General features: G+C 36.0%; 1 protein-coding gene across 1 annotated transcript in view; it reads right to left on the bottom strand.

Moving 5' to 3' along the window:
- Positions 1 to 11,201: 11,201 nt before the first annotated feature.
- KCNH8 (potassium voltage-gated channel subfamily H member 8) overlaps positions 11,202 to 17,759 on the bottom strand; it is a 160,092-nt gene continuing 153,534 nt past the window's right edge. The window contains exon 16 of the mRNA XM_071560150.1: positions 11,202 to 12,457. Within this exon, the coding sequence (XP_071416251.1) occupies positions 11,747 to 12,457 (711 nt within the window). The 3' untranslated portion in view covers positions 11,202 to 11,746. The remainder of the gene's footprint in view (positions 12,458 to 17,759) is intronic.

Below are 17,759 nucleotides of genomic sequence, written 5' to 3'. Positions count from 1 at the left end.
CTCCTATAAAAGATGAAAAATGCATGCTCCTGCTTGGAGCAGAAGACAATAGGAAAGTGGTATCTGCGTTTTGCAGACTGTCTCTGCTTGCAGAGGGAATGCACCCTTCCTTGACCTTCAAACACTCAGCTACTTGAAAGCACTTACATAAAGAAAATTTTCTCTTCACAGTAGATCAGTCGAGGATGGTAGGTGTTTTTCAGTCATTCTATAGTAGTTATTAATGGAAAAATAACAGCTCAAAACAATTTTCTAAAATATTTTCTAAAATAAGCATAACAAAGAAGGACACAAATTTATTGAGGCAGCATCAATAAAGTATACGTTATCAAGATACCTGAGATACAGTGGTCCAAAGACATAATTTCTATTCAGTAAGAAGACTGGACAGCTGATATTTTATCCAAATCTGAAACAAACAGTAGATCTTTTGAAAGGTTTTTGAAACCTTTTTGCTGTGTAGTTATTTGAAATGGACCTATTAACTAATGTGCATATGACATAGTTTCTGAAACTTCATAACTGAGTTCTCAATGTTCATGAGGTTAAAAAATAAGTTTAGGGTTCCTTAGTATATATAGTCTAAACATCCAGTGCCCCCACAGTTCAGTATCATAAAGGTAAAATAACTCTGGCATTCTGCACAGCAGGGGCTGCTGTGGAAAAGCAGACTTGGAAAGCCCAAAGACTATCAGGTTGTCTGGGACCTGTCTAGATTTTGTTAAACATCAATGACAGCTTAGATATTTTTAGAAAGCATTTCAGGTTCAGTAATTCCAAATTTTCCAGTTAAATCTGTTTCACCTGAAAATTCCCGCTAGCATGTGGGTTTGACAGACCTTCATGATTTATGAGTGCGTAAAATACATTGCGGTATCTGTATTTAAGTTATTAATCTATAACTTTTGGCCCATCAGTTTGAGTTGGAATCTAATTCTGGTGTTTTTAAAAGTAGCACATGACTGCTCTTTGGTCACATTGGTATCAATATTAGTTCAGCCTTGTACCCTATAGAATTACAAGTAGAAAGTGGAAGATACCAAATTTCCACATTGAAACAGGGGTTGTGCTGCCTTAATATGGAAACCATAAAGTCTGCTGATGGATAAGGATGTTCCATCTTTGTTGAGATGGAGAATATACAATAAAGAAACTTTTTTTTTATGAAAGAGAAAAATGTACTGAAGGTACAGAACAGAATAAGTCAACACATAGGAGAAAAAGGAGAAAACTCAAAAAATGCTTTTAGGAAAACAGAAGCTAACAAACTAGAGTGAAAATAAAGAAATTGTGCAGAAAAAATAAAAAGAGGACCCAAGATCAAGAAAATAGTGTTTTGTGGGTAAAAGCTTTTCCAAGTATTTGCAGTCTGATGTACCCTGAACCACTAGACAATTTAAAGCAGATTTTGGGTTTCTGTTATTGCCTTCCTGTGGGTCATTAGCTGAAAACAAGAATGTCAGAATTTTTGTCTGTTTGATTTTTGTTGATGACGTTAACAAAGGAAGAATTCAGCCCTAAAAACTTAAGTCCTGACATTCATCATTTATCACAGAGAGCCTTTGAATCCACCCCAAATTTGGGCTAATGCCACAGGTTGCTGTTGAGCTTTAAAGTTAGGCTATTGCAATTGTCTTCCTGTATGTGGTGATTCTTTCCCCTCCCTTGCAGTTAGTCTCTGGCTTTGGTTGTTGTTTTACAGGCTTTTCTTGCTAAATGTTTTCTAGCTGGCAATGAATCATCATGTGCTACTTTGTCTGCTTTCCACTGTTCTGAAGGCTTCTTTATTTATTAATAAGAACAACAACAAACTGAAATGCATGGTCTTTTCATATTCATTATTCTCAAAGCACATTGTTCCAGGCCACCTTGCACATGTGTCATAAATTTAGTCTTTAACAGACCCTTAACATACATACAATGAGTAATAAAACTAGTGTTCATTTGGCACCAATTTAAAAATAATATATTTACACTGAGTGTGGGTCAGCAGTTTTAATATTTGGCTGAATCTGAATAAGAAAATGAATGCCTTTTATCTTGCAATTAAGCCATTTATTTTATACCACTGTTTCCCCATGACTGAATTTACACAGGGTAAAACAAAATGAGCTGAGGATCAGAAAACTGTCTCTGTGGAGAGGGAAAAGATTATAACTAAGTCACTGCATTCTGGCTTAAAGACTAACAGGGAAGTGGAAACTGAAAATTGTTTCATGTCACTATTAAGAATTAAGAGTTCACTCAGGAAAGCTCAGACTGGATGAAAATCATACCCGGGCTGGAGAAATACAATAAAGCTGTAGTTAAAAATAATAATAAAAAAAATTAGTTTCTGCCCCTGACACTTATGACTGAAAAAAAAAAATTAAAACTTCTTCCACGTTGCAGAACTCAGCTGAGAACTGGCAAGGGACCCTAGAAATACTGGGAACTTGTCATAAACTCTCTAGGCTGGACTTGCATGTGGCTGGAAAGTTCAGTGCTGTTATTTGTGAGAAAGAAAGACAACTGGGGACTGCTTCACTGTTGGAAACTTTCACTTCTCAAATATAGCTTGCAGAACAAATGCCACTAACAGTGGTAGGCAAAAAACATGTTGGAAAGATGACAGCTTGTAGATTTAATCACCAAATGGTCACTGAAAAAAACCTAGAGGAAGGTCCTGTACCAGGTCTATTTTGGACTTCTGGGGTGTTGCAGAAGGTAACCTTGGACCAACTGACCACATGTAGGGTTTTTAAATTAAACAGAAAATAAAATTCTGAAAGGATATGCATGCAGCAGTCCAAACTTAGTTAAACCTAACTTTCTTTTCTTCAAATCAAAGATAAAACAAAATATCTAAATTCTCTATTCCAGAAAGAGAACAGTGCTTCCAGTTTTAACATCTTCAACCATACAAGAATTTGTCTGTTTTGGCTTATTCAGCATCACCTGACAAATTAGTTAAACAATGAGTCATCAAACTGTTAGCAATATTGAATTTGTGCAGATTTTAAACAAGAATTTTGGCTGTAAATAATTTTAAAGGACATCATTGCTGCTGATTTTGTGGGATCGTTGCTGCTGATTTTCCTTACCCAGTTGAGTGCCTCAGTATATATTAACTCATACAAGGGTTATCCTGAGAGGGAACATTGAACATAATTTTCCTTTTTTTTTTCCTTTCACCCCCAGTTTGTTTAGGTTTGATTATGTATTTCCCAAGCTATAGTTTGTTTCTGGTTTCAGAAAGGGCCTGTGGTCTTCCAACTACTGCTTGCACAGAGATTTGAGGAAAAAATGTAGAAGTGGTAAAAGCACAGGATGTAAAATGTCTCTCGAGGACCTGACTGCCTGTATTTGCAAGGTTGACTGTAAGAGCAGTGAGGGTTGCACAGCTGTAAGTGCAGAGTCAGCAGATGTACTGTCTATTGCTGAACACATTGTCTGCCTTCTTGCCCCTGAAAATACTTGACTAAAGCAAACTTTATCCTCACTGAAGTGCACAGGTGTTGTTCAGATGTGATTTTTATGTCTGATGGCAGGTTAAGGAAATGGGCTGCTCTGCTAATCTAGGATTGCAGGTGTGATATAAACCTTATGCAAGTCCTCCAGAGACTTCATCTTTTTTCTACCTTGCATTCACAAAGGGGCTAATTAATTACAAACCTGGCTGGCATAAATCAAGCACCTGCTCTCAAAACTTAATAAGTGCTGTTTGAGAGACTGCTGTGCTATATAACCCTCACCACAGACAACCCTCCCACATGTCTTGTTTGTAGGTACTCTATTTTTGTACAAAGCATAGTGCTGGGAATCCTTTAGCGTGTGTGCTTGGAAAGACTCCCAGGGCTCTGTTCCCTGGTGCAGCTCATACTGCTGGGCAATGGGGCAGGCAGGGAGTCCACTCCTGCTGGCTGCTGCCAGGCTGGGAAGAGGAACACAAGCCCAGGCATCCAGCTGCTCTGCTCCTGCCTCCCTGCAAATCATTGTGGGCCCTTGGATAAATTTTTCATGACACTTTTTCTCTTCTTTGTGCTACTTATTTTTTTGTTCGGTTGAAAGCTCTCCAAACTTTGTATTATCTCCATATACTGTGATGAATACAACAGACCCCTGAACTCTTTTAGGTACTCCAGTTTCTGCTTCAATGTGAATAATTGCAAAACCAAGCTCCATATGATGCCATTTATTTTCAAATACAATTTTCTTATTGAAGCAAAGGGTGACCAACACTTCAAAAGACAGTGTGCTGTGCTTTGGCTCTAGTGAGGATATTGTCAAATGTCCTGAGGGTTTTTTGCTATTCTCTTATTTCATTTTTTTTGCTGTTAAGTAGCTGTATAGAAAAAAAACTTTTCATAAAATCTGGTTGCAGCAAGACTCTGTTCTTAGTTGAAAGAACACGTACGTTTGCATACTGGTATGCATCAGGAATAGGCAGGTTCTCAACTTGGATGCTCTATACTTGTTTTGTTTATCAAGATAATTCAGTCCTAAAAAGAGTATTAAGGATATTAAGCAAAAGTATAGTGTTTTACAAAAGACTTATTAGCATTTTATCTTTTAATTAATTTAATTTAATTTATTTTATCTATTTTATTTATTTATTTTAAGCCTTTACCTGTGGTTGGAGAGGTGGGGAATGAGGAAGATTCTTTGATATGGTAAAAGTGCCAGTAGTTATTAGTACACTCTCTATATACTTTCATATACTTTCATCTGTGGCACAATCTGTAGGATAAATTGGATATTTTCTATGTGAAAAAAATAAGCAGGAGATTGTGTGTCTTTAAATATGCAGTAGCTGCTTGACAACCATGACCCAGTAACATTTTAAATGCTGTTATGAGATAGTGTAGCATTCAGAGAATGTGCCTGCTGGTGGTGATGTTTTTGTCTGTCCCATGTTGTGTCTCCCTCTCCCACAATTTCGTTGTAAGCAAAGATGCAGAAGAGAATTTTTTACTTTTGGAAAACAATTTCAGACTAACATGAATGAAATGAAAAATATTTTCTATTGTATGGTTATCATTTTCCTTTCCTGTGAACAAATCTAATGCAAGAAGCCTTTTGATTTTTTTGCATACTACAGGTTTTAAAATTCTGTTTAAAATCTATTTGCATGGTTACTGAAATAATGTTGGCAATTTTCTAGTAAGAATATGAGCTATATTTCTGTGGATCAGGGCTGTGTAGGAGTGGGAAAAAATCCAACAGTACTAGATATATGTGTTAAGTTAAAAAATCGTTTAAGGAAACTTAGGAAGAAAATGATTGACAATGTTGGCCTTTAAAAAGGCATAATTAGTCGGTAAAGTTACCGCCTATTGAGGCTTGGGCTTCCAATTTGTCTCAGGGTGCTGCTGTTTTTGTCTTGTGTCTGACTGCAGAGTCAAAAAGGAACCAGTGCGTGGGATTTGATTGTTTGTACATAGGGTGGTTAACAGTGGATGGTTTTTTCCCCCCTTCTTTTTCTTGAAGGAAGATTTGATTTTTTTTTGAAGAAGCAAAGCCTTTAAGGTGCTTCATGAAGAAAATATAAATCTCCAATTATGTAGTTTTTAAGACTCTACATAGTTATCTTGTGTAGTATCAGCGTGAGCAAAGGAAGATGCAGTCCATTTAATTGCACAAAGCAGTCAGAGGTAGAATATACTAAAAATAAGGACTCAGAATGGTTACCATGTAGGCCAGGACAGGGTGAATACATACATATAACATCACCCACTACATATGAAACGTGAAATTTAAGTTCAGATAAGGTGAACTTAGACATCTGGAAATTTGCACTGACTGTACTCAATCCTGATTATGTGTGGAGTGTTAAATATGAAGGCCTGTGAGCTTTTAGTTTAGAGAAAAAGTCTTTCACCATCACACATTTGCCTGAGAAATCTACTGCTTTTTGATTGACTTAATATTTCCACTATTGTTTCGTAAGACTGTAAAATTCTTCTGCACAAACTCTACTTTTACCTTTTTCTGAGCATTTTATTTGTGATACTTGTGATGTCTTGGGGTCCTTAGTGCAGTAGTTCCTGCAGATTATATCAACAACGTTAAGTAACTCTTGCACCACTTTAGCCCTTACATTTTGGGAGAAATCAATATAATTGATAAAAGGGGAATAAAAAAGAATAGATTTAAATAGTTGTCTGAAGTTATAACTTTAGGGACCTTATCAGAGTATTTTGAATATGGGAGACTGATAACACTAGGATAAGAAATTGGAAAACTGAGAAAGTGTTTCTATTCAATGCTTCCTATAAGCCAGTTAATGAAAGCATGTATTTCATGTGAGCTTAATTCTGTTGGTATTTTATTCTATGGTTTAAAACATACTAGTTGTTTACTTTGTAATACATAATTTGTACAATTCTGTGTCAGTGAAGATAAAGATCTTTACTATCCTTTTTTTTTCCCTTCTACCTTTCTTCTGTTGTACCAGGCCATTTCTTTTTCACATATCAGAATTTGAATTTACTACAGAAAAAAAGTTAGCAAGTTTCAGAAGATCTGTGAAGAGAAAATGAATTCAAGATTTAATCTCCTATAAATAAATGCTGTAAATCAATAAAACACACCATCAAGGCATAAATGTAAGATTATATAGTAAATCTGAAACTTTAAACAACTAGAAAGAAGAAGGTGCTGCTTTTCCTCTTGCACAAATTTTGTAGTTCCAAGTTCTGATTGACACGAATCTTTGAAGTCTTAACGTTCATTCACTTGCTTCTTTGAGAGACTTCCAAAGACTGGGAAACTGCTATCAAGGTACATAGGAAATAAAATTTTCTTTTCATCAGCCAGTTTCTTTAAATGAAAGGATAAGATCTGTGGCATTTTTTTGTGGTTTTGAGTTCAGAAATTGTTGTTTCTCGTCATTGTTGTTGCCGTTGACAGTGTATGGTAAGAGAAATGAAGGTACTCTGAGAAAAGAATTTTATGAAGTACAGAGGAGGTCAGTGGTGGGTCTGGGAATGATGATAGGATTTCTATGCTAATTTTGGAAGCAATAATACTGATTTTGTGTATGGCATCATCTAAAAAAACTTGCAGCTGTGCATTTATTCTAATAGGATTTAGCTATTTGCAGACATTAAAGGAGATTGGTTTAGATGTCTTGTGATAAGCTATTTGATTTTCTGAGTGAAGCCTCAATACCATGTAGGCTTCTGGAATTGATTACAGCTGTGCAAATTTCTCATACTGAAACAGGGGAGGGAGCCAGGAAATCAAGCACAAGCCCTTTTCTTTTTCTTATTGCTTACTTCATCGCTGCCTAAATTCCTAGCTATAGCCTCATTCTTTTAAGACTGAGATAGAAGTGTTTTTCTAGAACATGGGAATGTGACTGCGCACTTTCTGTGGTAGTCCCAGAAGCACAAAATATCTAAAATCTGTCTTATTAAGAGGCATGTGGAAACCAAGTGCTTTTAGGTTAAGTGAAAAATATTCAGAAAAGGTTGAGAACAGTTTGTTAAATCCCAAAACTTCATTTGTGAAACAGAATTTTTTGCAAGCTACCAGGTGAGACTATTGACACAGTGTGTTACAAAATTGCCTCATAAAGGAAAATATTTTCAAATCTCATGTGCAATTAGCAGATGGACTAATTAGAGAATAAATTATTTCTGGTAGATAACCAGCCAATGTCAAAACAAAGTTATCATATGACCTGGGTATGCCTTGTAAAAAAATTATGAGTATTTGCAGAATCTGTGGTAAGCTGTGTTTCTTAAGTAGAATCTAGTATTTACCACAGGCACAACAAAAAAAATTGCGTCTTTAATAATATAGTGTAACTTATAAAAACAGAAGACACAAGAAAATTATTGGGGTTTCCTACTTTGGGCTTCTTGTTTTGATTTGGTTTTTTCCTTTTTTTTTTTTTTTTGTGTGGCTTTTTAAATTTTTTTTTCTATTGGTTATGGAGGCAACTGCAGTTTTGTGAGAGTATAATAGTACAAAAGATTTTGGTTAGAAACTAGTGGTTTACTACTTGACTGTTGACAGAGACCAAATAGTCTGTCCTATTGCATGACTGAGTTTAGTAACCATTTATTTCATTAGTGGCAGACCTAGGATGATACTTAATAGAAAAATCACCGGAAGATAAGGAAAGACATGGTTGAATATAATGAAGTTATAAAGGGGATATAAAACTTAATGCATGAGGGGAAAAAAAAGAGGGAAAAAATAAATAAAGAGAGATTACAGTTACTGTATAAAGAAAGAAACTGGTAGTGATGGAAAATGCAAGAAGGAAGAAAATGCAGCAAATTTAGGAAGTAAACTGATGCAGAATTAGATGGAAAGAACAATCCTGAACAAAATTTTTTTTGTAAAGCTTAGTGTAAAAAGGAATAAAGTAAATTGTTTGAGCTGGCTAACTGGATGTTAGTGTATGGGATGCTTGTATTGATGTTCATAATGAGCATCTTTTGGAGGGTAACGTGAATATTACAGTGGCTGTTGCTTTAATCTCAGAAATCCTTAACGGTCACTCTGTGTGTAGAACTAATATGCTTATGGTAATCCTTCTTGGGAATTACCATCCCATTCCAAATGTATGTTTGTTCACATTTGCCTCTATGAATTTTCATTTTACCTTCAAAACTGAAATTTGCTGAATTGGTTGCAGATACTTTCACATAAAACCTGCTTTGGGAATTCTTTTCTTGGTACTTTCATAATATATTGGTGTGAGGGAGTTTAAAATAGAACAACCCTTCAAGTCCAGATTTCTGTTCTGCTAACCTTCTGCTTTCCCTTGATTTTGGCCAGTTGTCCTGGTTTTGCCTAGGATAGAGTTAATTTTCTTCACAGCAGCTGGTATGGGGCTAGGGTTTGGATTTGTACTGCAAACAGGGTTGATAATACAGAGATAGTTTTGTCATTGCTGAGCAGTGTTCAACCAGAGCCAAGGCCTTTTCTGCTTCTCACCCACCCACTTGCGAGAGGGCTGGGGCTGCACAAGAAGTTGGGAGGAGACACAGCTGGGACAGCTGACCCAACAGATATTCCATGCCATATGGCATCTTGCTCAGTGTATTAAATCAGGGGGAAGAAGAAGGCAGGGAGGGACATGTGGAGCACAATTGAGCCCTGCTCTCTTGGAGATGGCTGAACACCTGCCTGTCAATGGGAAATGCTGAGTTAATTCCTTAGTTTTCTTTGCTTGCATACCCACCTTTTGTTTTCCCTGTTAAAGTGTCTTAATCTCAATGCATTCAGTTTCGAGCTTTTACTTTTCCAGTTCTCTCCCCCGTTTTGACATGAGGGAAGTGAGTGAATGGCTGCATGGGGCTTGGTGCTCAGTAGGGTTAAACCACAACACCTGGAATGACCTCTTGTCCTGCCTAAGGTTCCTTGAGCTTTTCCCTGGGAGGCAGTATGCTCACCTGTGTGATGCCAGTCTTCTAGAGTCTGTACAATTCAGATACATTCCTTGAAACTATAACAAATACAAATGGCATAATGTTTGCCAGCTTTGTTTAAGATATGTTCATCAGTTGAAGAAACAAGGAACTACTTAGGAGAGATATCCTGATACTATTTCTTCTCAATCGCTACACATGCATTTCTTTATTCAAGAATTAAATGTACAAGAGTAAAGCTAAGGCTATTTATGCAAAGTGGTTTTTTGGTGTTTCCACTGACTTCTTAAAACTTTTGTAAAAATCTAACACAAAAACTCCAGAATAAAATGTCCAGTTTTAATTTCATGACACCAGTGTTTATACTGGAAAATAAAAAAAAAACAAAACAAAACTTTCAAGCGCATACATAATGCTTTATATATTATAAAATGAGAGGACACACACTGCTACCAACTTAAATATGTAATGGAAATTGTCAAATTGGGAACAAAGCATGTTTGAAAATGGCATGTTTGTGCAGTCCCGGTCGATAACTGGAATCCCAGTGAGCTTAGATAAGCCGGTGTATTTCATTAGTATAATAGTTTGTTATTTTTTGTTATTGTTTTATTTTATTTCTTGGATATACCTCATTTAATCAGCATTTCTCTATTTAACCTTAAACTAAGTGAAAACTGGTATAGAGGGAAAGTAAGAAACCCTACACCTAAACACTCATATTGAAGTGTAGACACTGACAAAATTCAGGTAGCTCAAAATGACAGATGACACTTTTTCCTTAATTTGTACCTGTGGGAAAGTGGATGTGAAAGGATGTAAGTTGGGCACAGAGTATCAGCTGGGGTTTGTGTTCCTGCACACATCCAAATGTTAACAATTATCTTAGTGCTTGAAATTTTCTTAGAAACCCCAAAAAAACTTTTAAGGAAGTTACGCATAAATCTATTCTCTATAAAAATTTAATTTGATAACCAGATTTTTACATTAAGTTTTAAATGTAACTTAATTTACTTATCCATTTTTGGGTATTTATTTTGGATTGTAAGCACGGTTTTTTAGAAATCTTGCTAAAGTATATGTAAATGTGATGCATATTGTGAATTTTTAAATATATAAATCAAAATCCCAGTGCAAAGCAGTAGCCCTGGTTGCACTGTAGCAATACATTTCTAGTACATTAAATACTAGAAAAGAAATTTCCCTTGGACATTAAATCATGTTTTGCATTAAATAATTAGTCAAAATTTTTGTATCCCTCCCCCCCCCCCCCCCCCGACTACAGGTCAAAACTAGTTTCTGATTCTGATTAAACTATCGCAATTTTCTCCTTTAATATTCCTTAATTTTCTTAGTGGCTTTCATCCCTCTTAATTTTCTTATCCAAATATAAAATCCCAAAACAGACATGTGTTGTAAAATGCTGAACTGGACTTCTAAATGGCAATGCAATATTAAGACACAAACCAAGAGTACTTAAAAAGCAAGTTGTTATACTGATAACATTAAGTAGTGATAGCTAATTATAGGATACAACATTCCAGCTGTTTTATTTTTTTAAATAAAATAATACGTTAATTTATTTGTATTCCACCAGAACGAATACATTCATTGCAAATTGCATGCACATAAGAGAGAATCCATTTGTAAACTACATAATATCTTAACAATAAATAGTATTTGATCTACTACATGACAGTGCATTTCTTGTTAAAACTGCAAACTTTTACCAAAATGAAAACAAACATTATTTTTATAAATATTTTAGATAATTTTTAAGTACATTTCATACCAAGTATATAAAAATAGTATTTTTAGATAAATTAAGAGGTTTCATTTACATGACAAATAACGTGCAGCAACTAACCACTTTCTAGCAGCTCTATTTGGTTGATTGTCTTGATGACATGCAGTGAATATTGTCCCTTTGCCTTCGCAGAACTGACAAAAAGACCAGCAGGACCCACAATCACCTGAAGCAAACAATGCCATAGATATTGTTTAGGAACAACAGTCAGACACTCGGGGAAAACCTTTCCTTTGATGAACAAAAGCCACCCATGACAGTTCTTTGTCCTAGACTTCCAGCTGCTCTGACCCTCAGGGTCTTTAGACTATCACAAAAGTCTGTCAAACAGACAAATAAGTTATATCTGTATTCAAAATGTTTTTCAACATGCTTCTAGAATCTAGAAATTTATTGGTTTTCCTATAGAATGAATCAACATTACCTTTTCTTACTTTCTATAAATCTGTATTTTCATGTTTGTAATCTCCATGATCACCTAAAAAGAGATCAAATAAAGCAGTCATGCAGTACTCTCTAAATTTAGAGCTGGCAGCTGTGGAACATGCTTTGAGTACCACTTCACTGTTTCTCATACATCTATGGCTTGGTAGTCTTTATCTTTAACATCCTTTGTGCTTGTCACAATGTCTACTGGGAAATCTGGGGTCTGTGCCGAAATTACTCCGGCTGCTCCTTCCAGGTCCCATGATCCCGGCAGGTTCTCAAGGCTCAGTGAACTGATTGCTCCTTGGCTAAAGCTACCTTCCTCAGATCTGCTGGGCAGCACGAGGTGTAACGATGTCTCTGATGAAGAGCATACAGAAGGAGAAAGGGTTGCTGAAATAGACTGAAGAGGAGTCAAGGTAGTGTCTGAACAGGGAGAGGTGCATCTTAAAAATTGCAGATTGTCTTTTTGAATTACCTGATACTGGGAGGGGGAATTTTGAAGGCCTGTTGTATAATAAAATTCACCATCCATAGAATTTTGCAAGTTGGGCTCAGTCGTTTTGGAGCTGCTGCCTACAGAGGACAGATCTGTATTCCAAATGTCACAAAGTGTGTTTCCGCGGCAAAGTTGTGCTTTGGTACAAGTGAAGTTCCCATCCTGTGTGTGTGAGCAAGGCTGATGTGTAGTCCAAGCCATTTGAGACTGCAGACTATCCAGTGTGGGACTTCGAGATATGCTGTGCACAGCACAGAATCCTGGAGGCTTCTGGGAGGTGAGCAGGTTCTCCAGAAGGTACATCACATTCTTCATATCCTTACGTAATTGTGAGACTTCTTGAGTTAAAGTTGTCACCTGTTGTGGCAGGGCAAAATATCACAGTATTTATTTATGCACCATGCCTGAAACACTCCCATACATACCTTTTCTCATTCTGGCAATGTCAGTTTTGACGCTAAATATTTTAAAGCATAAACATATTTTATTAACCAATTTTATACTGATGAATAATATAAAAATGACACCTTGGGAATCTTTTTCAAAAATACATGTGAAGCATACTGCTGTTTCCACAGCAAGATAAAAGTAGTAGTTACATGAAAATCTAGTGGATTACTACTAAAAACAAGAAAAGAAGGAGAAAAACTGGAAACTCTTAAAACCACTTGCTACCGCTAAACATTTAAACAACATAAAACATTGTGAAATGGTTTCCTTCCATGTACTTATGTTTATGTTTGAAAGATATTGCATATAGCAGGGAGATAGACAGTAATCCATGGATTACTCTGGTGTGTGTGCAAAAGGAAGAATCAGATTTTTTTATTAGACCTTTACTCTTAAATGCTGAAACTACTGAGAGCATCCAATTGGTTGAATGAATTTACATGAAGTCTTTCATCTCAAAACTGCTACTTTGGATGGGGATCAGATTGACAAGTACTGAATTTGTAAAGTAAACCGATATATGAACAGTAATGGGAGCATTTATTAGGACTTTATAAGAACATTTTGGGCAACAAAAAGTCTAACCCAAGCATAAAAGTAATCCACTCATCATTTAAAATGTATTTATCTTTCCTTTATTTCTTATGGAAAAGTTTTTAAGAAGTTAAAATCAGTCAATTATTTTTAATAAAGGGAAATTAATCTATCCAGAGGTAAAAATGAACTTTGTCTCCATGGTAGCTAATCAATGTATTTTAGGTCAAAGTACTGTCATTACCATTAAAATAAAGTTTCTCATTGTGATGCTAGGGAAAATACTTTGTTGAAAAAAGATGTAACTGCATATTTATCTTCAAGCCACATGTCAAAAAGAAGAAAGGCTAATTCAGGAGTCCTTTCTTTGACCTCAAGTAGAGACATCACGAATTAGGAGCTCTACACAGATTAATTTTCAGGTAATCAGAAAAAGAAATATATTTTTCAATTTTCTGAAGATTAATTCTGAAGAAATCTGCTGGTAAAACATTTCAGTCTGAGTTAGACTGTGTTACTACAAGCACAATAACTATAAAGAAGTTCTGAGAAGACAGGGGAAAGCTTCCAGACAGACCCTATAGATCTCTCTGAGCTAATAGTTCAAACCCATCATATTGTTTAACAGTTTTGTAATGATCACACTACCTCTGGAGGGAAAATCCTGAGAGGCAGGAGGCTCTTGAATGGCAGATAATGGGATCTCTCTGTCTCTGCAGTTCTCTTTCTTTCTGCCTTGTTACCTAATTGAGTCGGCTAGATAAAAAAAAAAAAAGGAGATCCCTTTTTGCCAGCTGAGATTACGGTTTTGCTTCTTTGTAGCTCATCTGAACTAGAGTTAATGTGAAGGATTAAAATATTTTGCAAAAGTGATTTGTGAACAGGCTTTCAGTGGGGTCTCAGAGCAGCCAGAGAAGGTTCTTGATACTATCAGACTGTAAGGAAGCACACTGTGAGATTTCTGGACTAATCAACTACACAAGAACTTTTGTGTTCTCTTGGAAACTAGGAGATGACATTGCGAATTCTCCAAAAACTTATTTGGGAAGAAGTGGGGAAGACAGAGAATCAAATCCATGGCTATCTAGATTCAGTGTTTATCAGTTCTTTTTATGATCATCACTGCCCCCTGCTCCTAGCGGATAAAGCAACAGTTTTCTCTGTCTAATTTCCCAACTTCCATCGAACTTTCAGGGCTTTCTGCAGTTGTGCAGATAGAAAGATTGACACTACCTTGTAAGTATGCACCTTATGAATGATGTGTGAAAATATCTACAACTTTAAAATATCTTGTTTGTTTTCTTCCATGTTTTTATTTTCTATTTCTGATCACTTATGTACTTTTGAAAAATTTAATCATCCTTTAACATGTTTATTTTGCCAATTTATTGAGACAGTACAACAAAAAATCAATCCCAACATCAGTACTTGTGGCAGTCCTGACTTTCTGTTCATTCCAACTTGCTCAATTGCCCAGATACTACTTTCGATATTTCAGCTCTTAGGGTGTTGTATTTTCATAAGCTTGCTCTCATGCAGACATAGGAACTGACCTGATAAACCTGCCTTTTATGTATGCTTTAATAGTTTCCAGCAGTATGATAGAGTAGTTATGCCCAGCTTAGCCAGAAATTCACAACCACCATTTATTAAGCTCTATTTGGACCAATATTACTTATCAGAGACACAAAGAAAAAAATGGAGATTTCAGGATTTTATAAACTATTAATCTTAGATTAAACCTCTAGTATCTGTACCACTATGAATCATGCTTTATCTCTATATTGCTATACTTATATATTTACAAATTATAGTATTACTGTTATTAATAATTCTATACTGTTTATGCTAGTATTTTTACACCCTGCAGAGATCCTTGAGCAGATGCAAATAAACACGTGTAACAGGAGGAAACAATTTTATCAGTAATATTACAAATTTCACAGTGCTGCAGAAAGGGCAAAGGAGGAGAGTTTAAAAGCAAAAGAAATTTTAAGTCTATGAAACAGAAATTGAAGGCAGTACAGTTTCTTCCTGAGCAAAAGGGCTAATTCCTTGCATACTGGCAAGGCTGCATTCTTTTCAGCAGCTCCCTGATTATTGCTAGGCAAAACAGCTAGAGGTACAAATGGTTTCTGCTGTGCTAGGCAGACAGCTTTAAAATTATCTGTAAGATCCCAAATATACTTGAAATGCTGCCTTAACACTGTCTAGAACTTGAAATCAAGATACTGCAGTGTTTCTGGATATAGAAACTGCGATTTATACAGATTTAGTTTCAAGTGGGAAGTGATGCTTCTCAGACTGATTGAAAGCAATATACTGGTACCTTTTTAGCAGACTAGGTTGTTGGGAAAGAATATCTTCAAAATAGAGATTAAAAAGAAGCAGATTTTTTTTAAACATAAGTACTTCAATAACGGCATTTTCTGATGGTCTGACCAACATAATTTTAGTAGTTGCATTTCGCATTTTCAGATTACTTTGACAGTTTCAGTAGAAAGAGTCTTCTTTATTATCAGTTTAAACTGTTGAGCAGTTTGAGTACCTTGTTCTATATAGAACAGAGAATGATGTGTAAGAATGGAGTGATGCAAAGCTCTATATAATGTCACAATGATGGTGATTGCTTTGCATAAATGGTATTGGCAAAACAGGTTTCTTTGTTCTTCCATTATATATTCCAATATTTTTTTAAAATCTCAAATGTTCATCTAGAAGGCCTATGTTTTGTCACTGTTCCTGGATAAATCTGGAATAAGACTGATTTTTTTTCTGATTATAAGTCAATTCTGATTACTACCTTGGTTTTTTTTTTTCACTGTGATTTATTCCCTTTTGAAATTCAACTTTCACCTAGACATCTTCTTACCATGACTCTTTGCCAACACCTAAAGAAGTGAAGAATATTTGCTTCGTGAGAAATGGAAGCTGCATTTTGGCAGAGCAGGGAAGCTGCCTGGCTTGTACTGCATACGATAGCTTCTCTCTTCCCTTACTTGGTCTTTCATTGCCTCTTCTATTCTGTTTTGTCATGTAGTCAATGAGGCTTTCAGCTAGCACGAGTTGTCTTTCAAGGCTCCCATTGACTAGTTGTAGATGTTCTGTTTCCCACTAAGTGCATTGTTGAATGAATGAAATGAGTGAGCTGAGACAGACTTCACTGATCAGCTACCAGCAATGCTGTGGCCATTGGTATTACAGTGACAGACGTTTCTGATTTAATGGCAGTTTATTAATAAAGTTAGATGCAGATGGAAAAAAAAATCCAGTGCAGCTAATCTGAGTCCAGATTAAATATATAGGATTTGTTCAATAATATGATGATTCAGTTTCAGTGAAATAAAGCCAAAAATCTGGAAGACTGTGAAATTGGTTTTATTGTGTAGGAATAGAAAATTTGCTGGTTTGTTTGATACCTCTCTAGCCAGTTCCTTGGGAGTTCCAGAACAACCATTTTGGCTGGGTAAATCAGGAAACCAAGATTATTGCTATTAAAACGGTAAGGACAAACAAGAAAAGTATAAGGGACTAGATTATTTAAATGTATTCAAGTCAACAAGACTCCTAGGAAATTCAGTCTAGAAAAAGGGTTCCCAAACTGCAGTTCTGATAATAATTTTTGTCTCTTCACTGAGAGTGAGTCCAGGGTAGGGGGTGGGGACAGGAACTGGATGATTAAAGGTTTGCAGTATCTCTGCTATGAGTAAGGGTTAAGAGAATTGGGATTTTTCAGCCTGGAAAAGAGAAGGCTTTGGGGTGACATAATTGCAGCGTTCCAGTACCTGAAGGGAGACAACAAGAAAGATGGAGAGGGACAATTTATAAGAGCATATAGTGACAGGGCAAGAGCGAATGGTTTCAAACTGAAAGATAGTAGGTTTAAATTAGATATTAGGAAAAATTCTTTATTGTAAGGGTGGTGAGGCACTGGAACAGGTTGCCCAGAGAAGTTGTGGATGTCCCAACCCTGGCAGTGTTCAGAGCCAGGCTGGATGGGGCTCTGAGCAACCTGATCTAGTGAAAGATGTCCCTGCCTAGGGAAGTGAGGCTGGAACCAGATAATCTTTAAGGACCCTTCCAGTGCAAGCCATTCTGTAATTCTATGGTTGTTGGATGTGGATTCTGCTGTCAGATTGGCATAGAATCAGGATAGTGTCAACATAATGGTGGCAATAAGAAAATCAAGTTTGGAAATTACTGCTTCAAGAAATTCAGAAAGTATCAGGGACAAACTCAAATCCCAGGTGACTTGGAGAAGAGAAGCTGGGAATATGAGATGATGAAAGAAAGCCTGAGGTGGTATATATATGATGTTGGGCAAAAACACTAAACAAGCAATTTCTATAAGAACCTAAATGAATAGTTAAAAGAGAACAGGCAACATACATTTCTTAAGAATAAACCATGGCAAAACAATGTAATTCTTTTCTTTAACTGATAAGCTGTTTTAATATATAAGAAGAAACTTTGGATGCAATATATATCTTGTCACAAAACTTCTCAGATGTTACTGTCTGCCTAATATTCTTCTAGAACAACTAAGAAAATGTGAAGGAGACATATCATCATGAGTTGAATTCACACATGATTGCAATGGCATATGATCCATAGTTTGTTGCCATTCATGGACATTTTAAGCTATTTCTTTTTAGTATCTTATCCTGATCTGGTT

This window comes from Pithys albifrons, chromosome 7 (assembly GCF_047495875.1).
Source record: "Pithys albifrons albifrons isolate INPA30051 chromosome 7, PitAlb_v1, whole genome shotgun sequence".
Classification (NCBI taxonomy): Eukaryota; Metazoa; Chordata; class Aves; order Passeriformes; family Thamnophilidae; genus Pithys; species Pithys albifrons.
Note: the sequence above shows the minus strand (reverse complement) of the source record. Positions and strands in the feature narration are given on the sequence as shown.